Source organism: Aspergillus candidus (assembly GCF_002847045.1).
Source record: "Aspergillus candidus strain CBS 102.13 unplaced genomic scaffold BDW47scaffold_12, whole genome shotgun sequence".
Lineage (NCBI taxonomy): Eukaryota > Fungi > Ascomycota > Eurotiomycetes > Eurotiales > Aspergillaceae > Aspergillus > Aspergillus candidus.
The window spans coordinates 242,210-266,264 of NW_020194017.1; the positions used below are offsets into that span (position 1 = coordinate 242,210).

The 24,055-nt window shown below is 50.6% G+C and overlaps 11 protein-coding genes and 1 non-coding gene across 12 annotated transcripts; 4 read left to right on the plus strand and 8 right to left on the minus strand.

Moving 5' to 3' along the window:
* Window positions 1–1,407: 1,407 nt before the first annotated feature.
* Window positions 1,408–2,533, plus strand: BDW47DRAFT_102854 (uncharacterized protein). Its single transcript, XM_024811939.1, has 2 exons — window positions 1,408–2,384; window positions 2,430–2,533. The coding sequence occupies exons 1-2, from the start codon at window positions 1,502–1,504 to the stop codon at window positions 2,465–2,467; spliced, it is 921 nt and encodes a 306-aa protein (XP_024673661.1). The 5' UTR covers window positions 1,408–1,501; the 3' UTR covers window positions 2,468–2,533.
* Window positions 2,534–2,559: 26 nt separating this feature from the next.
* Window positions 2,560–3,326, minus strand: BDW47DRAFT_102856 (uncharacterized protein). Its single transcript, XM_024811940.1, has 2 exons — window positions 3,306–3,326; window positions 2,560–3,230 (listed from the first exon to the last, which is right to left on the minus strand). Exon 2 carries the CDS (start codon window positions 2,830–2,832, stop codon window positions 2,644–2,646), a length of 189 nt encoding a protein of 62 aa, XP_024673662.1. The 5' UTR covers window positions 2,833–3,230; window positions 3,306–3,326; the 3' UTR covers window positions 2,560–2,643.
* Window positions 3,061–3,318, minus strand: BDW47DRAFT_124335 (mitochondrial 54S ribosomal protein bL33m; the record flags this gene model as incomplete). The annotated part of the gene is made up of 2 exons (XM_024816236.1): window positions 3,061–3,230; window positions 3,306–3,318. 2 exons carry the CDS (start codon window positions 3,316–3,318, stop codon window positions 3,061–3,063), a joined length of 183 nt encoding a protein of 60 aa, XP_024673663.1.
* Window positions 3,327–5,938: 2,612 nt separating the features above from the next.
* On the minus strand, window positions 5,939–7,830 carry BDW47DRAFT_130819 (uncharacterized protein; the record flags this gene model as incomplete). Its single annotated transcript, XM_024817177.1, has 3 exons — window positions 5,939–7,373; window positions 7,448–7,671; window positions 7,750–7,830. 3 exons carry the CDS (start codon window positions 7,828–7,830, stop codon window positions 5,939–5,941), a joined length of 1,740 nt encoding a protein of 579 aa, XP_024673664.1.
* Window positions 7,831–9,721: 1,891 nt separating this feature from the next.
* On the minus strand, window positions 9,722–10,714 carry BDW47DRAFT_102859 (uncharacterized protein). The gene has a single exon (XM_024811941.1). It carries the CDS (start codon window positions 10,376–10,378, stop codon window positions 9,746–9,748), a length of 633 nt encoding a protein of 210 aa, XP_024673665.1. The 5' UTR covers window positions 10,379–10,714; the 3' UTR covers window positions 9,722–9,745.
* A 1,085-nt stretch (window positions 10,715–11,799) lies between these two features.
* Window positions 11,800–12,822, plus strand: BDW47DRAFT_11256 (uncharacterized protein). The gene has a single exon (XM_024814190.1). The coding sequence runs from the start codon at window positions 12,037–12,039 to the stop codon at window positions 12,565–12,567; it is 531 nt and encodes a 176-aa protein (XP_024673666.1). The 5' UTR covers window positions 11,800–12,036; the 3' UTR covers window positions 12,568–12,822.
* Window positions 12,823–13,811: 989 nt separating this feature from the next.
* On the minus strand, window positions 13,812–14,810 carry BDW47DRAFT_116451 (uncharacterized protein; the record flags this gene model as incomplete). Its single annotated transcript, XM_024814930.1, has 4 exons — window positions 13,812–13,971; window positions 14,042–14,119; window positions 14,194–14,508; window positions 14,584–14,810. 4 exons carry the CDS (start codon window positions 14,808–14,810, stop codon window positions 13,812–13,814), a joined length of 780 nt encoding a protein of 259 aa, XP_024673667.1.
* Window positions 14,811–16,152: 1,342 nt separating this feature from the next.
* Window positions 16,153–16,225, plus strand: BDW47DRAFT_t57. The gene has a single exon. It is a non-coding gene; the product is annotated as a tRNA-Lys (tRNA).
* A 329-nt stretch (window positions 16,226–16,554) lies between these two features.
* BDW47DRAFT_102862 (uncharacterized protein) lies at window positions 16,555–17,236 on the minus strand. The gene is made up of 3 exons (XM_024811942.1): window positions 17,000–17,236; window positions 16,852–16,913; window positions 16,555–16,732 (listed from the first exon to the last, which is right to left on the minus strand). Exons 1-2 carry the CDS (start codon window positions 17,205–17,207, stop codon window positions 16,906–16,908), a joined length of 216 nt encoding a protein of 71 aa, XP_024673668.1. The 5' UTR covers window positions 17,208–17,236; the 3' UTR covers window positions 16,555–16,732; window positions 16,852–16,905.
* Window positions 17,237–17,543: 307 nt separating this feature from the next.
* BDW47DRAFT_102863 (NAD(P)-dependent alcohol dehydrogenase) lies at window positions 17,544–18,935 on the minus strand. The gene has a single exon (XM_024811943.1). The coding sequence runs from the start codon at window positions 18,652–18,654 to the stop codon at window positions 17,635–17,637; it is 1,020 nt and encodes a 339-aa protein (XP_024673669.1). The 5' UTR covers window positions 18,655–18,935; the 3' UTR covers window positions 17,544–17,634.
* A 143-nt stretch (window positions 18,936–19,078) lies between these two features.
* BDW47DRAFT_102866 (lipase/esterase family protein) lies at window positions 19,079–22,577 on the plus strand. Its single transcript, XM_024811944.1, has 4 exons — window positions 19,079–19,404; window positions 19,485–19,965; window positions 20,093–20,234; window positions 20,282–22,577. The coding sequence occupies exons 1-4, from the start codon at window positions 19,336–19,338 to the stop codon at window positions 22,224–22,226; spliced, it is 2,637 nt and encodes an 878-aa protein (XP_024673670.1). The 5' UTR covers window positions 19,079–19,335; the 3' UTR covers window positions 22,227–22,577.
* Window positions 22,578–22,951: 374 nt separating this feature from the next.
* On the minus strand, window positions 22,952–23,544 carry BDW47DRAFT_124342 (uncharacterized protein; the record flags this gene model as incomplete). Its single annotated transcript, XM_024816237.1, has 2 exons — window positions 22,952–23,382; window positions 23,430–23,544. The coding sequence occupies 2 exons, from the start codon at window positions 23,542–23,544 to the stop codon at window positions 22,952–22,954; spliced, it is 546 nt and encodes a 181-aa protein (XP_024673671.1).
* Between the last annotated feature and the right edge of the window lie 511 nt (window positions 23,545–24,055).

Here is a 24,055-nt window from a genome sequence, read left to right on the forward strand (position 1 = left end):
TGAATTCACAACCCAGTAAGTGTCGGGTATACATTTACCAATGTGGTACACTAACATGGCTCAGGATGGTTTCTATAACTGCACGGTTGACAAAAGAAATTGACCGAAGTGCTGATGTAAATAGTGATACTGTTGACACCTTGAAAGAACAACTTCAAATTGCTTATAATACTGTGGGAACGGGGTCAACGCTGCTGGAGAAGCTCACAGAGAATGACGAATCTTTCCACTCAATGCAACAAAGATTAGGTGATTTTATGTTGAGTGTCGAAGAAGTGAAAGAGACACTTTCCGGGTTTGGGTTAAAAGAGGCATGTCTAGCCGAAGAGATGGGACGTCTCGAGAAGACGATTTCTGAAGTTAAGATCCCTGAAAAGATTGAAACCTTTCCAGCAGCAGGATACGTCAGCATCGAGGAAAAGCGAGATCTCGAGGCGGTCATAGAGACTCTACGTTCTGACTTATTGCTGACTGGGGAAAGTGTGGAGGCCAAAGACACAGAGATTGAAACTTTGAGGATGTCAATCTCAAAAGTTACGGAGAAACTTCAGCAAGAAGAGCAGTGGACGATTCGGCTCAAAGCTGAATCCAATGACTTGAGGCATAAGCTCGAAGACATGGATACCAAAGTTCGAGAGCAGCTGAGTAGAGCGAGTGTCATTGCTAGAGATCAAACAAAAGCAAGATTCGAACAGCAAATGCACCAACTCTCTCGGGGGAAAGTCGACCTTGAGATGCATGTGGAGAAATTGCAGGAGCAGCTGCGTGGCGCCCAAATAGACTTGGTATTATCCTAGCTTGCGCCACAGAAATCATACTAATAGATAACAGGAGGAAAGCAAACTTTCAGCAAAAAAGGAACACGATGATCTCGAATGCCTGGTCCGTGTGGTTGCCCGTTTTCAAGGATAAATACTAATAGACATAGATGTTGGAAAAAGAGAAACAGATCCACAACTTGGAAGACTCTCGTACAGATGATGCCACCAAACTGGCAGAGAAAGAGGTGGAGATAGAAAGGTTTCGGGAGTTAGAGACCACGAACGCATTGGAGCAAGCAGACCTGCAGCTGAGACTTGAGGTCGCCAATAAAAAGAACTCCGATCTTGAGACTGAGCTAGCCGAAATATCCGGCAAAAATCTCGCGTCGTCAAATGACCACCAAGAATCAATCGAGTCTCTTCAGAAGGAAATATTAAAGCAGAGTGAAATGCTTGAAGGTGTCCAAAATAAGCTTCACGAAGCTAACGTTACCAAATCAACTCTTGAAACCGGCAAGGCCAAAGCTAAAGGTGAAATACATGCCTTGCTCCGGAGAGTTCAAAATGCCGATGAGTGGATGAGCAAGATTAAGGAGATGGTTGAGAGAACCGGTACTGCTGTACCAGATAAGCCATTTGAAGAAACTTTGACTCGTTTGGAGAAGCTTCTGCCATCAGTTAGGGCCACCGAATCTCTCGAAGCCTCATCAACGCACCAACCCAATGGAACTACTGCTGGCATGACCCCCAATGCTGCAAAGAACATTGTTTTGGCTTCATCGCCGATGTTAGGAGGAACCGCCGGACAAAACTTGGTCCAGACAACGGAGGTGATATATCGGACGCAGAGTGTCCAGAGAAATGTGGCCTCGATGTCGATGGAGATGAACAAAGTTGGCCCTGACTGGGCCAGCGGCAGGACTGCGTGCGTCCCTGATTCGCAGCCGAGTAGCATCGTGCCATTTTCAAGCATTCGCCAGCAGCTGTCACCGGCCCCTTGTTCGACGCCAGACAGCTGCGACAGAAGTATGGCGGCTTTATTTGGTACTATACCAGATAAGGCAGAATCAGGCTCGGTATCAGCAGGGAGAAATGGTGAAACGGGTGAGATTTTTCCGACGCGTGAAGATAATGATGCCCCTGAGTCAAATATGAAACCAGTCGCCAATAAAAGCAATGGACAAGAGACAACCGTGAAGCCAAAGGCAGTGACCTTCACAGCAAGTCAACCATCTCCAGGCGGAGAACGCTATCACCCCCAAAATGGAGCATCATCTCAGAGTGTAGAGACTGAAAAGCCCCGTACTCGCGCCAACCGACGAACATACAGCAAGATACGCCAGTCTGGGGCGAGTACTTCTGTCAGACCTCAGCCCCAACATGCATCGCCGGCAGTCTCTCGCAACTCTTCCCACCTTGATAACCTGGGCCCCATCCGGATCAAGAAGACGAAGCATTCGTACGAAAGCACGCCGAAAGGAGCGCAAGCGGTACCGGAATACTTGGAACGCAAGACGAGCCCCGCCAAGCTCGCTTCGGGAAGCAGCAGGCCAGGTTCTATAAATGAGAACCAGAGGAACCAGAAACCCCCGGGTCGAATGGCAAGGGGACGGAGAGCACGCGGTAAGGCATGTTTGTTTTCCATCAGAAATCGTGCTGATCCAGCAGGTGCCCGTTACAACGCGCGGTTCAACAAGGAAAACTAGTGCCGGAACGAGGGATGATCAATTGAGCAGCGACAAACGTATCCTATACATTACCATATATATCCTATCCAATCCTTGAAGTATATTGTATCGTTCTATTGACATTTATTTCCCCCTGATTTCGCAGACAAGATCAGAATGGATGTCAACGGAACAGATGGATGATTGCGTTTTTCTCATGATATAACGAACACGTTGATTGACCCAGATTGTACTGCTCTAAACGCCCAAATGCAAACCAAATAACATACAGCGCGATCACGTTCACGGTACAGTCGTAGAATGAGACCTCCGCAGTCTGACGCCGCAGCACCGCTAATGTACAATATTGACCGACCCATCCCCATCACCCATGACCCATCCATCTCACGACGTGGCGCGCACCGAATTCCATAAACCAGCGTATTCGAATATCGAAGTAACGTATTCACGGCGTATCAGGCGAGCACAAGCGATATATCGATAGGAAGATAAATAGATAAACAGGTCGATCGATCGAGAAAAGGCGCAAAAAAGATGATCACAACCGCCCTCCCCTCCCACTAATTGCTTAATTAAGCAGGAGAGGAATGACGGAGCAACAGATGAATCATCTATTTATTGCGCCCACCCTTGGTGGCCTCCAAGAAGAGCACCTGCTTCTTAACGACGGGATCATACTTGAGCATGCTGAGCGGGCGGTGCGTCCGGGGGCGGATCATTGTGCGGAAGTAGCCAGTCATGGCCATGGAGATGAGGCGGACGGCGACGGTGCGGGATTTAGCTAGTTGATTTGTATATTAGCGATGTGTTCGTGACAGGAATGGCATATAATGGGAGGGGGGAAGAGGGGGGGTACATTTTTTGGCCATGGTGGTCGTTGTCGGAGGTTGACTGCGATGGAGAAAGTCGGAGTTTGCGACGGAGGTTGGAACAATTTGGGTTCGGGAGAAGGGTAGGTCACGTGGCTTGAGACTGCCTGATTGGGAATTGCTGGATTGGGGATAGCGTCGATGGATTTCTATCCACTTTTACTCTACTTTCCTACCCCACGTATTCGTTCTGTAGATTGATGGTCTAAGTTGATACTAATTGGATTTACTTTATTGATGTTACTGTTGATGTGTTTATTACCCCACACAGTTGGTACCGGTCTTATCAAGCAGCATACCAGTAGGATCACCGTGAACAGCCATGTCCTGTTATAGTAGTTCATCTTATAGTGCATGATGGTAACACCAACCTAACCATGCAAGAAAGATAGATAAATGAGTAATAGCACAACAGCATCGGACTAGACCTGCAGATCTTGATCCATGCTTTTTGGCCAGTGCGACGATGAAGGGTGTGGCTGGTGAATGCTTGAACCTTGTTTTCGAGGTGGGCAGATAGACTCTGCCGGGGTTGGGGCAGCTGACTTGCTGAATTTTCTTGAAGATGGTAAAATAAAAGATGATGAATTAACAAATCATTGAAGTTAATGAAGCGAAAAAAATACAATCTCTACTATTATGTTGATATTGCGGGGTTGTCCATAGGGGTATCCCTATCCTGCATTCAGCTGGGATATGAATCGCGATATAGACTGCTAGAGATTCCACAACTACCTGTACCTTGTATCTATATCGATATCTCTACTGCCTAACTGTCTACATATACTATAAGAGTCTTCATACAAGCACCCATACTCATTATTATGATATAACAAAATAGGCAAAGCGTACCACCATTCACACAAAAACAAGAACAAGGAAAGACGAAACTCTAATATATACACAAAAAGAAGTAAAAAACTATAAAACAGCTCCTCCACACACCAAGCATTCAAGAACGCCTGAACACAGTCCTCATGATGCCCCCTTCCCCTTACTTTCCCCATGCAGCTGCCTAGAACGGTCGACCGGTGTTCAGATACTTGTTTGGGCGTGGGCTGGGAATAGCCTACCATTATTGTCGTCACTCTCATCCTATAGTAAAACATAGTAGATACTCATATACTAAATTTAGGGCGAGAGAAACTCGGTAAAAGCGATAAGATCAGCATACCGATCCACAAGACACTACTCAATCCACCCACAGTGACGCACATGCAAGCGCCCGCGTGAGGATGCATCTTGCCGAAGGGATGAATAATATAAACTAAAAGCTGGGAGGTATACTTGGATAGTCATATTACCATAAAGGGTGAGGATGACGAAATCTGATAGGTGATACCTGGGAACTTAGCGGGTGTCTAGCGATATAGACGGGGTCATGGTGGGGGCGTTTTACTGGGAAAGATTCGGATGGTTTGTCTGGTGATGAGCCGATTTGTTAGTTTAATGGACTAGCCTGGGAGCAGTGTATCTACCTTGGAGTATACTAGGTAGAACGAGTGGTAGATTAATAGTTGAAGTAAGGAGGAGGATGTCATGGGATCAACGTGCCGTGATCGACGAGATCGTCGCGGGGAATGTTCATCCTGATGTATATCGAGGTAAATATCCGATATTGAGATTATATAAAAGAGATGGATGTTATAGAATTATAATATAATCCCTTATATTCCTGATCACATAAATCTACATATCTATCTAGTAATATACATAGAAGTCAGTGATCTGGTATAGTACAGAATTATCCATATACAAGGTAGTCAGTCTAGCCAGTGGCAACAAAACCGGAACTGCATTAGCCCAGTTTCCCCATCCTATGACGGGATCGTGAGACAATCCGTGCATGATGTGCAACCTGCCTACCTTCACACTAGTAAAAGTACACACCAGCCACAGCGGGGATACCATCTCCATCCATCCATCCCACCCCGCTATCTGCCAGATGACATACATACGTGCGTGCATGGATGCATGCACGGATGCATGCACACCACCACCACCACCTAAAGTCTTGATTGAGCACGGGAGAGAAGAAGCCGAAATATGAAGAAATGCATCTGTAATTTGGATTGGCTAGCTAGCTAGATTGTGGTACAAGAGTCAGAATCCTGTCCTATGTACATACATGTCTGCCTGCCTGCCTGCTCCGAAGGAATCAACAGATGTGCACGGAATGGCTTGTTGCCGTCGTGGTTCCATAGTGAAATTTTGATAGCAGTTCAATACAATGAGAAGGTCTGCCCAGTTAGTGGTCCCAATGGATCTGTACATGGTTGGACTTGATAGATAGTCTGACCAACATGAGACCCAAATAGTCCGCACAGGGTTTGACTCGCGTATGGAAACAAGAGACGAAATGAAATGAGATACGAGTATCGACTGTCCTGGTAACTCCTGTCCCATCCAGAGGGGTATCGATTTGTGGTGTCCTCCCAGGAACAAACTGTAGGACAAGAAAGCGAGAAATGTGGCCGTAATGCGTGAGAATTGATAGCTGTCTTGATATCGTTTCCGTGTTCGTAAAATCTTTGCACGTAGCCCACCGCTGCCTGTTAGTTAGCGTCGACTTGGCAACAGTAAAACAGTCAATATGACTTACTATCATCTCCCAGCATCACTACTGCTCCGCTTGAACATCCACCATAGTAACATCCTGGTCCGCAGCACCCTGTGCAGAAACAACCACATATCTCGCAGCCCTCGCCGCCCTCTCCACCCTCCTCGCCTCCGCCAACCTAGCCGTAAAAATCATGCCCCGCAACGAGCGCACGCTCAACTTCCGACCTCCATACGCCATATCCGCCGTCGGCGCACGGCAATAGCGAATGCGCTCACCAAGCGGACTAGCATTCAACACACGCCGCTTCTGCAACGGGGTGACCTCGTCCGGGAACGCCTGCATCAGGAAGCGCTCAATGCCCATCTGGGGTTCGAAATGGGCGTTGCCGTCGTTGTTGCTGTTGTCGGTGGGAGGAGCGACGGCGGTGGGGTTGATGGCGGCGGCGCGTCTCTTGCGGGCGGCTCGAGCGATGCAGGGGGATTCTTGGACTGGAATTTTGGGGGTTGAAGCGCTGAGAAGGGGGGAGGAAAGGGCGCCTGGGGCGTTGGGGGTATTTATGATTGTTTGGGCGCGTGGCGCGGGGGAGGAGTAGATGGTGGGGGGTGGGGCTGGGGGCTGCTGAGCTGGGCTTGGGGGGAGCTGCGCGGGGCGGGTTGGAAGGTCCATGGATGCTTCCTTCGAGGGCTGGGTTGCGGTGCGGAAGGTGTAGGGAGCTCTCAGCTTGGTGGGGTCGAGGAGTATGTCCATGGGTGCCAGTGTGCCCTGGGGAGGAGGATAGATGCTGATATCAGGAAGTGGGCGCTGGGTGGGGACAGCGGGCGGGTAGTTGGCGAGCAGCATGGATCTGATGCTCTGCGCAAGAGAAGAGGTGCTGAGAGCAGGGGCTGGCAGCTGGTTGGGATTGTTGGACAAGTTCCCGGGTCCCGTGGCCCTGGTGCTCTGCGCTGGGAAAGAGTCGACGCTCATATCAGGCTCTGGCAGCTCGCTGGAGTCGCTGGGTGTGCCAGTGGTACTGGGGCTCTGTGCAGGGGAAGAGTCGACGCTGATAGTAGACTCTGGCAGCTCGCTGGAGTCGGAGGGCCGCGAGACCGTGGATACCATGCTGCTGACGCTTGACGGAGAAGAAGAGATGCTGCTAGCAGACTCTGACTGCAGGCTGGAGTCGCCGGGCGACTCCGTGGATATCATGGTGCTGGCGCGTGTAAAAGAAGAGACGTTGGTACCAGTGTCTGACAGCATGCTGTAGTCGGTGGGCGTGCTCATGGATGAAATAGTGCTGGCGCTTGCAGGAGAACGAGGGATGCTGATAGCAGTCTCTGGCAGCTGGCCGGAGTCGGTAGACGAGATTGTGGTGGTCATGGCATTGGTGCTCTCCACAGAGCTGGCGATGCTGATGACGTCCACCTCTTTTTCCACCACCACTATCTCCTCCTCACTATGATCATGACCATTAGAGTCAGGGTTGTCAAAGTATTGAAACTTGACGGGGCCGCTAGAATCAGATATATTTGTTAGTTACCATGCACGCTTTTGGAGTATCCAAGGGCTTGAAGAATCTCTACATACCCCTTGTATCCACGTTTGACATCCTCCTGTGTCCAGTTGTAGCGGGAAATCAGCTCTTCGGTCGAAGGGATTTTGATATCGTCGCTGGCCTCGTCCGCAGACGGACCAGACGCGGACGACTGGGCTTGATATTCTTTCCAGATTCCCTCGGTTTCCACCTCGAGTTCTTCGAGGGTTTTGCTGTTCGCGAACTCGTCGAGGGCTGGCTGGTAGCGGGAGAGGTCCTGGTTGGTGACATGTTAGGGCTAGGTTGCTTTGAGATATTGGAAGCAGAGACTAGATGGGATCGGAGATGGACTTGCCTCTTGATTGTTTGGGTCAGCGTCGAGAGTGCTCAGAAGCACACTGGTCAACTGATCTTCGCTCCACGCGAGCTCAGACATGGTGTTGGTTATCCGACTGGTGGTTGATAAAGATGGTTTTGGACTAAGATACAAACAAAAGCATGACAGGATAGATGAAGCGATTCAAAGAACACAGAGATGGCAGAGAGTAAGAGATGATGATGAAGAAGAGAGTAGACAAGATAAGAACTGAAGTAAACAGGTCTATATACTTCTCACAGTGTCTACGATCACCGTTGCTACCAACGGTCACTGTCAACAGACAGACGCTAAGCCTATTCGAGGCATTGTCTGCTCTGCAGTGACGAACCTAAGAAATATAGTGATGGGATGTCAATTTCTATTGTCTAAAAGTCTCCAGCAGAATCCAGTCGCTGGAAAGCATCATTATTCAGAGTATTTATCAAAAGTGAAGCCGAAGCGGGTAGGGCTAACTTTGTATACAGAAGCTCGGCGGCGGAATAGACCTATACAAGGATGATCGCCCTAACCAGTTTGGATACATGTGTGGCACGGGAGATGCCGGGGGGTTAGGATAATAAGGTATTGTCTATTCTATTGCAAGTTTTGTTTTATTATCTGCTTTCCATTACTTCCCTTTGTTTTTCATCTCTTTTTCTGTCCCTTTGTTGTATCATTTCCTACGCTGGTACTAAACTACGAGAGGCTATAAAGTAGACTACAGGCCTTGACCAGTTCAAAAGTACCATCTATTAACTTCCATGGCATTCTTGAATTTCTATCCTTTCCCATGTCCATACTACAGTTGCAACTTAATCCCCACCCCACAACCAAAACAAAACACATCCAACCCCACCAACAAGACGAATTCTTACTATCAATCACCTTACTCATCCGCCTCAAAGTCTAGCCAGAGCTCAACCTCCGAGTCGGCAATAAGTCGCCGACTTCCTCCTTACCCCTCTTCACTAAGCAGTAGTAGAGAGTAACTAAGTAAGAGAGTATTCGCCTCCCTAGCTGCAAAGCAGTGACCGCGTAGGTAGGATCGTCCCCACCAAGAAGCGCACGAGCATCGACGAAAACTACACCCCCACTTTGATGAGAAGAGATTTTCGCATCCTTGCTGGTTTAGAACGGGGTGAAACCGGGCTAACTGGGGAGTGTATGCATTGGATATTTGACTACGATTCGGGGTGGAGATACATGTTTAGAAGAGGTTTCTGGCTGGGGGAGTATGCATGATATTATGGGAGAATATAGTCTAGGTAGAAGAATGTACATGTTATAGAAACAGTTGGGTATGATGACAGATATTATTAGAATATCACACTGGTACACTCATCACAATACATGAAAAAGAAAAATCATAATAATAACAGTCATGGCACATAATAAACAAATGAGAAAAAAAAAAAACATAGAGATCATCCTATGAATAAACCAATCACTCGAACTTCCCCCGTGATGGAGGGTGGGGTCAGCCCCCCCCTAACGCATGCACCAGTCCTTAGGTCACCTCCAGTCATGAGTCACTTCAGGGCAACTGGTGGAGATTTGTGCATATCCTCCGACGTAATTCTCTTCTCGTCTCTCCGTTCAATTTCATTTTTACTTCTTTCTTTTTTTTTGGTCCTTTTTTGCCCTTTTTGTGCGTCTTTTTTTTTCTGGCATGTTTGTCTTTTCAATTTTTTTCATGTTGTTTTTTTTTTTGGTGGTGGACTTGATAGTACTATAACAACAATGACAATGGTGCACACCTCTAGATCGAGGAAGATAGTCAGGGCAACACGCGGTGGAGACACTGGAGAACCGCCAAGCTCGGCCCCATAAACGGGTCGAACGGGGTAGGGCTCGTGCCGGCGGGAGTCGCGGCGGGCACTAAATCGCGGGATTTAGTAGGGTCTCCATGCGCGGGTCGAGTCGCATGCAAAGCGATGGTGGAAGACGTTTGGGGAAACGATGACAAGACGTGTAATATAAAAAATTGACCCGATCAGCGGTGATATTCGGCCGGGCGATAGATGCGCGAGGACTCCTTTTGTCGCTCGACGCGGTCGGCCACGTCGGCCTCGTAGAGAGAGCCCCGGCTGGGAGAGTCACGAGGCGAATCACGAGGCGATGGGTAGACAATGACCCGGCGTCGCTTGAGCGTGCGAGGCTCCCGCTCAATCACCTCGTGGTGGATCACCGGCGCAGGCTGGGTCGCCGTGCGACGGGGTGGGATGGGGTACGTTGCGTCGTAGCTGATGACGGGTGGCTGGACGGCGGCGGGCAACTCCTGCTCCTGGCGGTGCAGGTGCAGGCCGTCTTCCATGGCCAGCAGCAGACCGCGAACGGCCAGGCAGTTGCGAGGGATCTTGACGAGGGTCGGCTGGTTGACCTCGCGGTCGACGACCGAGTAGGCCTTGCCGTTCTTGCTGTACAGGTACTCGGCGACGTTCAGCGCATACTGGTGGCCGCGATCGCAGAGGGAACCGTTCTCTTCGTGGACCCGCAGCGGGTCCACACACTGGGCGCAATGGTCGGCGTGGCGCTCAAAGGCAAGCATCACGTACTCCTCGTCGGCCTCCAGATCGCGCACGGCCACGACGGGCTCGGCGACGTTTTCGACGATAGGGGCGGGCATGGTGTTAGTGCGGCGCAACTGGGGTCGCCCGCGGGGGTTTCGTCGACGACGGAGGATATCCCGAATGGTCGGGGGGAGCGGAGGCCAAAGGAAACGAGAAAAAGGCTCGAGAGGAGACACTCTGACTGTATGTAAAGAGACTGGAGGGCGGACTTTAAGGCCGTCTCTCACTATAAGGCTTAGGGCAAGACGGGAGATGGTTTTGTTTGTTGGAGTAGGCAGTAACTATTCGTAGTAGTTACTGTGGTGTTGGATTGCAGTTGGCTGGGGCTTGGAAAGTAGGAAGTATGAGAATGTGTTTGAGGATGAGGAGTAAAGAAATGCAGGAGAGAGGGGGGGGGTGAGGAGGAACTATATAGTCTCGAGGCGAAGCCAAAGGCATCCATATTTTGGTACTGGGGGGGGGGGGGGTGAGGAACCTAGACGCGGGAGGAATCAACCACAATGACGGCATTGGTCACAGGAAGCGAGGAATTAAAAAAAAAGATTTATTATTATAATAATAATTATCATTTCATCATAATTATAAAATAAATAAAAAACACCGAAAAGTGTGGGAAAGTGTGGAAAGCGCGCAGATGATCCAAAGGTCAATCTGACAGGAGAAAACCAGTTCCTTACAGTAGTAAACCAGGCTGTGGCTGGTGCATCTCGGCTGTGTCCTCTTTTTCCTCCTTTTCTTGACTTTTTCATTCTCTCTGACCGTCGTTGATGCTCTTCAACAGTCCCTGATTCGTTCTCCTCCTCGAGATGGTCGGTCAACCGCCCCTCTCTCCTGCATGATCCATCCATCCATGTGGTCACTTCTCCCCATGACTGGCTGTGACCCTGGTTTTCTGATCCGATCTAACCCGTTCGAGGTGGTCGGGGTCGCGTCGAGTCATACTTCGCCTTTCGTCTTTGTCCATAGGGAACCTCCACAATAGTCAACCGTGATGAAATCACCGAACTGTGGCTTGAGCTTTCTCGTGTTGCTGAGGCGCAGTCATCTTTCAGCTCCTTTGTTACCTGCCAAGCTGCCCACGAACTGCACCTCCACCGCTCAACACTCGACTCGGAAACCGGTTCCTCACACATTGCCCGGCTTATTACATGCAGCGACTGAAGAGAGATCGTTGGCTATGAATGAATCTCCCATTCTACCTCCATATTGGAGCCGCACGCGCCCAACACCATCGTCCTGAGACGCGACACCTCCTGGTGCCGTCCAGACGGTAACCCATCAAAATTGGACGATCATTCCCTGGTCTCTATTTTTGGGACGGCGGATTTGCAGGAAGAAACAAAATAAAAATAAAACTAAAAATACACGGTGCGGACACGAGGGCGCCCGTGTAGTCGTCAGCACCAGAATGATAAGAGGTTAAGCGCGCGACGGTTACGGCCTAAGGATCAAGAGTCTCAGCCTCATTGACCACTGCCTCAGCCACAGCACGACTGGTTACGAGCGCTTCTTTGCTTATTCCCTCCTTTTCCGACCAGCGTCATGCAGGCGCCGCCGTCATCATCAATCCTGCCACAGTGGCTCGTCGGAGATGCATCACCACGCCTTTCGATTGTCAATTCCAAGCTTCTGATCCCGGCCCGCTGATCGGCCCGCCGTTAACGCGCGCAATACTCTGTCTGTCTTGCATGGGCCTTTCTCTTCCTATCGAGACATGACGGGCGCCTGGAACCGTTTCTTGTACCAGCTTTATCGACGCTCTCGTCCAGTGCTTTGCACTTTCTGCTGGAACTCGCTACCGATACTTTGGTTCTGCCGTGTCTCCAATACGCGCAGGTGTGTAGTACAATACCAACACCACCTCCCCCCCCCCCCACATTTACCTTTTTGGACTCTACCAGGCGCTGTAGGAGGGGGGAGGGGGTGGGCAAAGAGGGGGCAAACGAGAGAAATATCCGGTACCCCACGGGACACTCACCGTCACAGGGTCACAAGAGGCTCCGCCAGAAAGTTGCCACCCGTACAATGGGTCACCACGGGGGATTCGTACGATCTGTGCACGGGCCAAGGCGAGTATGCCTTGAGATTCTGCCTGGCGGAGGTTAATATTAGATCGTGTTCCCCTCTTCTTCACATGGTGGCCTGCAAACCTAGCCGCGATACGCCGCTGCCTGATTCTGGCTGGAATTCCCGGGGTTCTCTAAGTAGGGATGGCGATGAATGGCATTGGACGAACCGTAGGTAATAGTCTGTAGACCGTAGACTTCTGTCCAGGGTATGTTGGTTGAGGAGGAGGATGGGGGGGAGAAGAGGAGGAGGTATTCGTCCAGCTGTGAGTCGTAGGTCAACGATCCACTCGGATGTCTGAAATTTCTGGCATAGAACCGCGGGTTTTTGCATTTCCGAGGTATTGCACCTCTAATCTGTACATATCTCTCTGCCTAGTTCACTTGAGTCCTGCTCCTGGAAGTCGACACCTCTACATATTGCAGTGGTTAAGGAGACGAGGCTGAAGATAATTGGGGAATCAATCAACGCCCTTCCTGCACTGTTGCCTGAGAGCTGAGCTGTTGCCTGAGCAGCTCTCAGGCAACAGTACTATACTTTTCCTTTGTTGCCTTCGGCTCAAAATTCAAAAGGGTGTTTACAGAAGATCATGTTACCATAAACAATGCTGTTGGCTTTAAAAATCGGCTGGCTATACCTGATAAGTTTTACTTTTACTCTGGGAGCAGGAAATCTTGTGTACCTTACTTTTGAATAGTAAGAAGAACACGCTGGCCAGATTGGTCGTATGTTCAGCCCCTAGCACTCTTCCGCATCCAGTCCTCGGATTCGATGAATCGTCCTTGGTCCGCGTAAGTCGAAGCCAGTCTGGCCATGCTGGTCAAAGTGTCAGGATGTTCAAATGCATCCTTTTGCAAATACGTATGAGCAAGGTGTCTGTATAATATCTTGAACTTGTTATGCTTCCATCGCTAGCAAGTAAATCTGCAACCTCGATCAAAGCAACTCACTCCCCGTACTATGTAATCATTTTCCAATATAAGGGCAAATCATGCGGTGGATATCCGCTCCGAGACTCTCACTTAAGCTAATCATCATCTCAAAACTTGATATATCTAGTCAACCATGCTTGTGATCCAGTGACTGAACCGGACATGCTCTCTAAGCCAGTTGGGGATACGTACATACACTGGTCAGGCAGTGGCCCGCCCGCCGCGGCGGTTCACACTATACCGTATCTAAAATAGCGTAGTGGATCTATCAGCACCTGTCCAGTGACATCCACTCCGCATAACTCTTTCCTCATGTCACGAAATGGATAGTATTCAGTTCCTACACCCAAGACTTGGCCTTATCGCAGGACTTCACGCCGGGCTCGACATTGTGAGACAATAATCACAGTGTTTCAAGAATGTAGGGGGTCATTTGGCAAATAGTAGACATTTAGCAGACGATCGATTTGGATAATAACTAGGAACCGTTTTAGAACTTGCAGCTGGACATGTCAGGCTCGGAGTCATCGAAAAAGTTGAAACTAAAACCCGGGCCTTCAACAACTAGGTCCCACGACACCCACAATTTGTTGTTCCAAGTCCGACGGGAATTGAGAACTTTTTCGCTGCCCTCAAATCCTGTCAAGATGCTGAAGCAAATGGCAAGCATCATGAATTAGGAGTCCGTCTGTTTGATATTGGTGGACATTAGGTACTTACGCGCTCTGGGTCACAGGGTCGTAGAATATGTTCTCAAGTGTTCCAGGGTTGATTGCAATCCCCGCCGCAGCAGCCTTTCTGTTGGGTCAAGATCAGCGCTTATTGATCACATAGTGTATTCAGGATTGAATTCTAGAAAGGCATAAGCGTACTCCCATGCGGACTTTACTGCTTCGCGAACTCTGTCGCGTTCCTGTCGCTTGAAGGCCCAAAAGATTGCTTCGGTCAACTGTATGCCCTGGGCATGCTCAATTAGAAGGTATACGGCAAAACCTCCGGGAACAAGCGGGGAATCCTGGCTCTGTTGTTCAATCTTCTGGGAAAGAAGAGTCGGGGTCGAGACGCAGTGATTGGCGGTCAAGATACGCAGGGCATCCAGTTGCTCTTGGCCAGCCATAGGCAAAGTTTGAGTTGCTTGACGGGCTCTTTCAGCATGAATGGCATGTTCAGACCCTTGATAGGGGACCCTTGGGTACATTAGCTTCAGTTCCCCGTTGGTGAGACTCCCATTCATGAGCCGGGAGGATATAAAATACACGCACTGTAAGAAGATTTTGATGATCGCGACATTGTTCCTGTTATTTCTTTGGGAGCAGATGAACGTGCCATAGGCTCCAGAAGCCTTCTGAAATTCCTCGTAGTTAAGCGCGGTCAGTTGGTCGTTCATCTCACCTATCTTACGTTCGAGAATCCAGGTCGAGACATAATTCTCAAAAAAATGAATTTCTTTGCCGATGATGTCGCTGTGGAAGAAGTAGGTTTCCGTCATTTTGATGGAGACAAGAGGGATGGCGCAGATGCGAGAAAGATGTGTGCTAGAGGACAAGTGGATCGTGGGTAGGTATCTTGGGTAGGTAGCAAGTAGTAGGCAGGTGGTAAGTAGTAGGTAGGTAGAGAGTCTAAAGAGGATTATGAAGAGGAAGATGAGGAAAAAACGATGTGAGAATGAAGAGATAGGTAAAGTACTTAGGAAAACGAAGTGAGGTAATACTTCGGTAAGCCCCGAAGACCTTACCAAGCTTAGGATAATCATTCACAGCAAAGTAATCAGTAACCAAGAATTAGTAGATCTTATTTTCAGGTTTTCTGAATAGGACCCAAGAGCTGCAAGAGCCCTCTCATACTCTTCGATTTGTTGATTCATGATGCTCACCGGCTGGTATCTTCCAAATTCCGTGACTATAGCTGAGTATAATTTTTTGCTTATAAGGGTGTTCAGGGAATTTTGCAATAAAGATGAACAAGAAAATTTCGTTCCAAGGTAGCATCAACAGCTTATATCTGGGGCTTATCTTCTATATAAATTCACACTTGATTAGCAAGAATGCTTTTCACGCCTGTCAGCATGCTTTGGCCAAACAGGATGTCAAATAAAGGCTACTTCCTGGGTATATTTAAGGCACGGACAAGCTCCCCAAGATAGGAAGGAACAGTAACCACTTCACTGAGCAAAATTGGGACTACATCTTCTATACGACTGGAACTTCAACACTAGGATAAATCTAGGATCCTCGGACCCAAAGTTCTTATAAATATAAGCGCATTTGGCAAGGGATTACCCTATGTCGGACTCCTAGGTTAGACTTGTTATTTCCCAGAAACAGAGGCTTTTAGGGGGTACTGCCAGTCCCCTGGTGGTATGGCAAGTCCCATGTATAAGTGTTTCTTTCAGGGGCGCCTGTCACGTTCGGTTCGACGGGATCAAAGGAGACGTGTAGAGACAGGCGTCTGCGTGGTTAAAAGAGAATTACGCTGTGATACTATAAAGCCTTCTACGGTATATAGCGAAAAGTGCGCCACCTACAGGCCATCTCTATGAACAAACCTGCTTTGTTTATATATATCTCTACGTACTGTATGTGTTGTATGATATGGTTAAGTGTGTCTACTATGTTATTATCACACCCTCAAATTTAGTGCAGAATATCATCACTGAGCGGATTTGAGACTACTATGCTATCCTAACCTTTTATCACATGTATTATATTCTTTCTGTGTATAGAAGACTAACACCATGAAAACGCGCACCATACCTGAAACAGTGATCGACAGTCACTGCCAGCTGAATACAGTATAGAACGCACTCTACAGCATCCCCTTTCAACAAGTTAGCCTGGCTAGCTCAATCGGCAGAGCGTGAGACTCTTAATCTCAAGGTTGCGGGTTCGACCCCCGCGTTGGGCTTTTCTTTTTGCATTTTTTCTTTCTGGATGGGGGTTTTTTTTGGTTCCAGGTGTGTGGATAATGTGGGTCGAGATGGTTCTGGTATGGGTCCACTCATTGACCAGTTAACCAATGGGTTTCGGGTAGGGTTGTTTCTGTACAACTACCACTAGATATCTGTATACTTACCTGCTTGATTTACTTGGGTTCTTGTGTTAGATGGAGGGGATGCTATTGTACATGTGGATGGGCAAGGCATAATAATTGTCCACCGAGCCGTTTGACACCCATAAAATATTCAAGGAACAGGTTGTTGATACCGTCTCGACAATATGATACATGAAAATCCGCGAGGTTGAACCATCAGAAGGAGACTAGACTCAGACAATGATCTGATCAATCCGCCAAAGCCTGGGCGACTACCTCTCTCCACTCGTCATCTCCGTCGCCGCCCATCATCCACTCCGCCCACGCAATGGACCGCACGAAGAGTAATAGACAGAGGAGGAGCGTTGATTCCAGAGCCGTCTACCACTATCAATCAGTATAAGTATGTTACGGCTGCCCGCCTCAGTCCGACCAGACCGCGGTAGACATGAGATCGATGTATCTATGAATGGACGGATGAGGATACCCAGGTACCATACCATCGACTGAATCCGATCAACGCGTGCCCTTGGCCTGGGTAGGTTGAATGCTGCTCAAAGATCTGAATACTGGGTGTTAGCTTTTATATTACCATCGCCAGTGTTTGGGCAACTTCTATGCGACGCAAAACAGGGTGGGAGGTCTTACGACGGCAGGTAAAGTTGATACACTTGTTGCAATTCCCCTTGCAGGGAAATTGGCCGTCACAGATCTGACCGCAGGTGTCGGCGTTGAGTTCGCGGAAAGCTTTGTCGAGGAGACTGGTGTCTTGGAGGGGTGCTGCTACTGCCGCTGCTGTGGTGGAGAGAATGACCACGGAGGAGATGGAGACGGAGAGGATGGTGGAGGCCTTCATTGTGTCTGCTGTCCTTTTTTTTTTTTCTTTTCTTTATTCCTTTCTTTTTTTTCTATTTTTCTTCAGCTGGGAAGAGCGAGAGTGGAAAAGGTCAGTGGTGAATGAGGAGAAAATGATGCTACACGGGTGTTTATAAGAAAATCGCTGATGGTTACACGGCTCGGTGAATTGGGCTTCTTTGTTTTGCCTCTCCCCGGTTACTTGCATCTCGGAAATTGAATCTGCGCCCAGGTTAGTTTGTTTTCGTCCAACAAAACCTTCCAAGGACAGGGGGGAAATTGTTGAATACGCGAATCTTTGTCCCAAGGGTTCATACTAGGCCTATTGACCGTCGTCTTTGCTTTCGAACATTATCACTTATTAAGCTCGTGGATACCTAAATAGACGAAGTAATTACGACAGAAGCTCATTATACAGGAATCCGATGTCAAGGCTTCTCTGACACATGGACGACAATCTTTCCCCTCGCTCTCTTTGAACGCAGCTTTTCGAACGCCTGGACCGCATCCTCGAAATCATACACACTATCGAGAATCACCTTCACCTTCCCCTGCTGGATCCATTCGCCCACCTGAACCAGATCCTCTTTCTTGTTCTTAAACAGCAGGATAACGTACTTTCGCTTCCCCCCGCCCAAAAAGCTAGGCCAAGCCATCCGGTTCACGAACGTCAGCATCGACTCCGCACCCACCTGAGCAAACGCCTTCCCTGGCAGTAAGAATGCGTCGCACTCGTGGTACAGCTCACCGGGCAACCCGATATGATCGACCACGTGGGAAAACACCTGACCCTTCTCCCGGAGCACATGCAATACATTTTCCGTCGTATAGTCGATCACCTCATCCGCGCCCAGCTCCTTGCACAGCTCGACATTGCGCGTCGAACACGTCGTCGTCACATGGCAGCCCAGCTGCTTCGCAATCTGGATCGCGAACATGCCGCAGCCGCCTGAACCCCCGTTGATAAACACCTTGTCCCCGGACTGCACGTAAGGCGCCACCGCCTGGTACGCCGTCTGGCCCGCGACGCCCACCGTCGCCGCCAGATCCGGATCTAGTCCCTCCGGCAAGGCCGCCGTGACGCTCGCGTCGCACACGAGGTATTCGCCAAGAGACCCGAACTGCACCGGCCGGCCCATGGTCCCGTACACGAGTTGGCCATCCTCGAGGCCCTTCACGGACGGGCCGGTGATCTCCACGCGGCCGCAAAAGTCCATCCCGGGGGTCGCCGGCGTCCCGGTCAGTACTTTGGTCAGGGCGCCCATCTCGGGCACTTTGTAGTCGGCTGGATTGATTGACGCTGAGATCACCCGGACGAGCACGTCGTTGGCGCGGAGGCTGGTGGGTTTGCGCGCTGCTTGGTCTAGGACGAGGTTCTTCTCTAGGCCGCCGGCTGTGCTGCTGTACAGCCAGGCTTTCATGGTGGGAGGAGTTGAATCGGGTGGCATGATGGTGGATAATTGGAAGCTAGTCTGTTTGATGTCTCTTTGCGCAGTCAAATATTTGTTGCCTTTTTGTTGTTTCCCCTTTGTTGTGACTTCCGCGTATTGCCTGGACGAGAGGCGATAAGTATAGCTGTGGGAGGTAACCGCGGGGACGGAGGCAGGAAAATGTGAATTTCGTTCAATACAACTATGTCCGCTTGAGCTTCTCAATCGCCGTTTGCTGTCGTTGCACTAGCCGTCTGAACACTGATGATGATGCGCCAACAAGCGGGTCTGAAGTGGAGCAGGAGATTGGGAACAGCTGTTGTCCTCTGCTTCCAGTTAGTGTCGTCGGGCGAAGTGCGACAGATGACATCATCACCCCCCTGGCGCTGTTTTGACTGTTTGTCCCCACGGCGTACATCGAGATATCTTGGCCTCGTCAACTCTTCGCCCTCAAGTCTCCCTGCCTCCCTGACCGTCTTTCTTCCACGGGTTCACCATGAATTCAGTTGCTTTTTAGTCTTACCTTTATTCTACATTTGCATACTGTCCCTCGTTTCCTATCCCTTACGCCTGTTCTCCCCAGCCTTCGATTTTTTGGCTCGGTTTCTCTTCGTGCATAGTATACACCCCAACTTCTCCCTTCCCCGTCAAGGGGATGCCCATCGTTGAGCTGCCATTGTCAGCTACAACCTATTCACAATGCCTTTAAATATGGTCGCGTTGAGTGTGGCCCTCACGCCAACTGTCGTATCGACCTTCTTCTCTCATGTGGGTTGCCATTTGCTCGGCCTAAATAGCCTCGGCTGGCGGTGACGCTCCCGATCCCCGCTGACAACACATGTCCCCAGTACATCCATCGCAAGTCGCACCACCACACCCCTTCTGTTCATATTTCCTACGATGAAGGCATTCGGATTATCCGCGAGTTCCTGGTCTATTCCTCCAAACACACCATCGAGGACCTTCAGCGCTTCTGCTCCCAGCGCGTCCCCTCGCCCTATTGGGTCAAGACCGAACGGCTCTCCATTCCGGACAAGTTTCTGTCGACGGCCGCCACCGCGATTATTGATGAGCTCGGTCCCAGAGGCATCGCCCGCGTCGGGGGAAAGGAATGGTGGCAGTGGCGCGGGCCCTCGGAGGACCTGATGTCGGAGTGGATCGAGATGCGCAATGACTACAACGGCAGGACGGAGGGAAATGGTCGCCATCCCAGCGAAAAGCGCATCATGTTGTATCTGCACGGTGGCGCGTATTTTTTCGGGAGTCCGGACTCCCATCGGTACCAGATACAGCGCCACGCTAGAAAGCTGCAGGGCCGGATCTTCACACGGTAAGAAACCCCGCCTTGCTTACGTTGGGCGATTGTACTGATTGGATGTGCGCAGTGAGTTGGCAATTGCTCATCTCTGTCATTTTGGCGAGTAATGCAAGGGGACGAAACTGACATACTATGTAGCACAATATCGCCTGGCCCCGCAATTTCCCTTCCCGTGCGCTCTGCAGGATTGCTTAGCTGCTTATCTCTACCTCCTGGATACGTATAAAGCAAAAGAGATTATCTTTGCTGGAGATTCTGCAGGAGGTGGTCTTGCGTTGTCGTAAGTTAACCCTTCGATACGGTCGATGGTCAACTAATCAGTCGAAGGCTGCTCGTCATCATTCGGGACCAGGGATTGCCTTTGCCCGCAGGGGCAATCTTGTTATCACCATGGGTTGACCTCACCCATTCCTTTCCTAGTATTGTGAAGGAAAACCCCGGCGACTATATCCCCCGCTATGGCTTTAGGCACAAACCATCCGTTGCTTGGCCCCCACCTAATTCCGACGAGATACTGGCTATCCGGAAAGGGGTTAGCAAGTTGCCGGTCTCTGGGGAGGGTGAGAGGCAGGGTCAGAGCGACGCCACCGGTGACCAATCTTCGGAGCTGCCCAGTGGGGAAAAGTGCATGTTCGATGAACCGGAGAGTATCAAAGTCCCCATTGATGGCAAGGTCTACGAGGTCAAAGATCAGGTCCACACATACGCGCCAAATGAACTCTTAGGCCACCCGCTTGTGTCGCCCGCTATGCAGGCCTCCCTCGGCGGTCTGCCCCCACTCCAGATTCTGATTGGCGGGGGCGAAAAGCTACGGGACGAGCAGATCTACCTCGCCCATAAAGCCGCGGATCCAGCGGCTTACCCCCCGAGTGATGCCTGCCTGGATGAGCACGACCCTAACCGGGAAAAGCTCCATAAGTACCCGGGCACATATGTGCAGCTTCAGGTCTGGGATGACCTCTGCCATGTGGCGACGACGTTGAGTTTCACACGTCCCGCCAAATATATGTTCCGTTCGATCGCCCAGTTTGGAGCGTGGGCGCTGGCTTGCGCTCAAGAGTCCGAGATTGACATCCTCGATGATCACGAGGTTTCTCCTGTGTCCTCTACCAACTCAGTCGATCAACAGACCCCATCACGCCAAGGAACCGGCATGAAGAGGACCAACACGCTGCCGGTGTCCTCGGTCGGCAAAGCTGGGGACCCACTACCGGCCTTCAAAGACCATATGATACGCCAGCGGGTGGACAAGAGAGGCAATATCTACCCCCTCGACCCCCCGTCTTCGTTTGAAGCTCTTCAGATGCACAAATCGCAGATCGGCACGTTCAACCCTGAACTCGTCAAGCATTGGATTGCGGAAAAGCTGGAGTGGGACAAGAAGTATGCCAAAGAAAAGCGCCAGGCCCAAGAGCAACAAGCCACAGAGATGGCCTCGTCTCTCGGCGGATTCAAGGGAGAGCGACCTCCAGCGTGCTCCTTGGCAGCAAGAAAGGAAGCCTCGGAGGTCTTACCTACCCTCAACCCTCGCAAGAGCTACCCGATGATGATGTGGAGCAACTGGGCCAGCAAGCACGACGAAAGGACTATAGAACGGGGCAACCAGAAGGACGGTCGCTCGAGACGAACGAGCGTTGACGCCGGACGAGCGGGAGCGTCCATCAAAGGCTCCCGTCCCACATCATCCGCGGTCACAAACCCCGAAAAGGCCGTCCAGAGCAACACACAGCCCCAGAACATCCCACAACGTCTCAACGGCGAGGCCAGCTCCTCGCATCGCCGAGATTTCAGTAACGACAAGCCGCCGAACAGCCCCCTGATCGTGCTGCCAGCATACGAAGACGACAAAAAGTTCTCGGAAGAGAACTCCAGCACGAGAGCCCTATTCCACGCCCCCGGAGTCCTCCCCTGCCAGCACCGACCTACATCTTACGGCGGCTCAGGCACAATCCGCAGTGGCATCACCGCCACCGACATGGCGGACGACACCAGCACCATCGACGACCCGTCCCTAGCCGTCACTGGAACCGGCGTGGACGCAGCAAGCACGCGCGCTGTGCTCCACGCCAAGGGCGTCATCGGAGTCTTGGGTGACGGCGATTCCGCCCGCCACTCGGTCGATGCCCTCTCCGTGCCGCGCAGCTCAGCCGATCTCGACACTTTGTCTACATCCGCTGCACGGACCGCGACTGACGGAGTCACGCCTCCTGCACGGCCGGATATGCCTGAGCGGGAGGTGTTCAAGACCGCCAACGAGTACGTGACTCACTGATATATATATACAACAGTCTTTTCTTTACTCATCTACTGATGACTTGACATTCGTTCAATCTAATACCATGTACTCACGCCTCTCTTTTTGCTCCTTTTTGTTGTCTGCCCTTGCCATTTTTGATATTATCACTATATTTAGGGCACAGCATTGAAGCAGCCCCCTTTTTCTTGTCTATAGTTTCTATCTGTTTTAAATACCCCTTATCAGCCCTAGCCCCTGTGGACACCATTCATTCATTCAGTATATCCATCCATTTGATGACATTTGGAAATGAACTCGGCTAAAGATACCCTACACATACCCACATGTACACATACATATATACCCAATTTACTACTAAGCCACTTACCCTTGGCTGATATCCATAAAATTGAACATACTACATGTCCTAACAACACTATCCCACGATCCACCAACGTTAACACACCATTGTAACAATCAAATAAACAGAAACACAAATCAATTGCCCAACTAAATAACCAACCAACTAACCAACTAATCAAAATCAACTGCTAATCCACCCTCGCGATAAAACACAAACCATTCGTCCTCCCTTAGTGCCCCATACGGCTCCTCCCTGTCCAATAGCTTGCTCGTCATCTCTCCCCCATGTATGTTATAGATAGGATCAGTTGTGGACTCCGCCCGCTTACATGCCCATATTATGAGCAGGTCGTTGGATATTAGGCATAGTGCTGGATTGGGGTCCCGGGGCGATGGCGCTAGATTGAGGCTTTGGGGGGAAGAACGGAGGAGGAGGCGGTGGCGGAGGAGGGGGTGGTGGTGGTGGAGGTGGAGGTGGAGGTGGAGGAGGCAGCGGAGGCAGTGGAGGCAATGGAGGGAGCGGCGGCGGCGGCGGCGGCGGCGGAGGAGGAGGAGGGGGCGGAGGTGGAGGCGGGAACAGAGGAGGAGGAGGAGGCGGAGGCGGCGGCGGGAACAAAGGAGGAGGAGGCGGCGGCGGAGGGGGTGGAGGAGGCGGGAAAAGCGGAGGAGGCGGAGGCGGGAAAAAAGGAGGAGGCGGAGGTGGAGGCGGGAAGAGGGGTGGGGGCGGAAGCGGAGGTGGGAATAGCGGCGGCGGCGGAGGCGGGGGGAATAGCGGGGGTGGAGGTGGTGGAGGGGGCGGGATGGGGAACGGTAGAGGGGGAAATTGTCTCTTTGGTTGGATGGGGTGCTCGAGGTGGTTGCGGTTGTGGTTGATACGGGGGTTGTGTGCGAGGTTGTTGTTGTTGTTGTCCTTGTTGGGGTCGATAATGGGGTGGGCGAAGGCGAGACACAGGATTGTGCTCAGGAAGAGGAGGATGATAGGGATTTGCATATTGGCGGGTTTCTGCCTTTTCTTCTATTCCTTCTTGTTGGATTTCCCCAAAGGCCTTGATTTTGCGGTGGGCGGCCTTGTGTGTTGGGCGATGAGGCTTGGTCTGACCCCAATTCAGTGAGTCGAGTCTATGTTGTGCTTTTATAGTGAACCTGATGAGTGTCTAGCCTTTGTATTTCCATGTGAAGGTCTATGGTGACTCAATATCGGATCTAGATGCGAAGAATCCTGTCATAGACCGTATGCAGTGCGCCGATTCTTCTACTTCCGGCGAGTCATCTGTATCGAGTCGGGATAGGGGACAAGGGGGCAGACAAAACCGAGGAGAACCACGGAAGTATGGGGCCACAATGACCGAGATCGAGGCTTCGTAACACTGGTAGCATGGACGTGTAGAACGGTAGTTCAGTAGGCGCGTTCCACACGGCGTGATGCTTTCCGTGAAAATCATAGTAGGGTCAAGTACCCGATGTCACAGGTCCTGGGGTGTTAAGCACGTATGCGGGCTTAA

Coding starts and splice junctions, on each gene's coding strand:
- BDW47DRAFT_102854 (XM_024811939.1), top strand. CDS start 1,502: ATGACCCCCAATGCTGCAAAGAACATTGTTTTGGCTTCATCGCCGATG. Junction 2,385..2,429: donor AAGGGGACGGAGAGCACGCG/GTAAGGCATGTT, acceptor CTGATCCAGCAG/GTGCCCGTTACAACGCGCGG.
- BDW47DRAFT_102856 (XM_024811940.1), bottom strand. CDS start 2,832: ATGGATGGGTCATGGGTGATGGGGATGGGTCGGTCAATATTGTACATT.
- BDW47DRAFT_102859 (XM_024811941.1), bottom strand. CDS start 10,378: ATGCCCGCCCCTATCGTCGAAAACGTCGCCGAGCCCGTCGTGGCCGTG.
- BDW47DRAFT_11256 (XM_024814190.1), top strand. CDS start 12,037: ATGACGGGCGCCTGGAACCGTTTCTTGTACCAGCTTTATCGACGCTCT.
- BDW47DRAFT_102862 (XM_024811942.1), bottom strand. CDS start 17,207: ATGAAGGCCTCCACCATCCTCTCCGTCTCCATCTCCTCCGTGGTCATT.
- BDW47DRAFT_102863 (XM_024811943.1), bottom strand. CDS start 18,654: ATGCCACCCGATTCAACTCCTCCCACCATGAAAGCCTGGCTGTACAGC.
- BDW47DRAFT_102866 (XM_024811944.1), top strand. CDS start 19,336: ATGCCTTTAAATATGGTCGCGTTGAGTGTGGCCCTCACGCCAACTGTC. Junction 19,966..20,092: donor GCAGGGCCGGATCTTCACAC/GGTAAGAAACCC, acceptor CATACTATGTAG/CACAATATCGCCTGGCCCCG. Junction 20,235..20,281: donor GGAGGTGGTCTTGCGTTGTC/GTAAGTTAACCC, acceptor AATCAGTCGAAG/GCTGCTCGTCATCATTCGGG.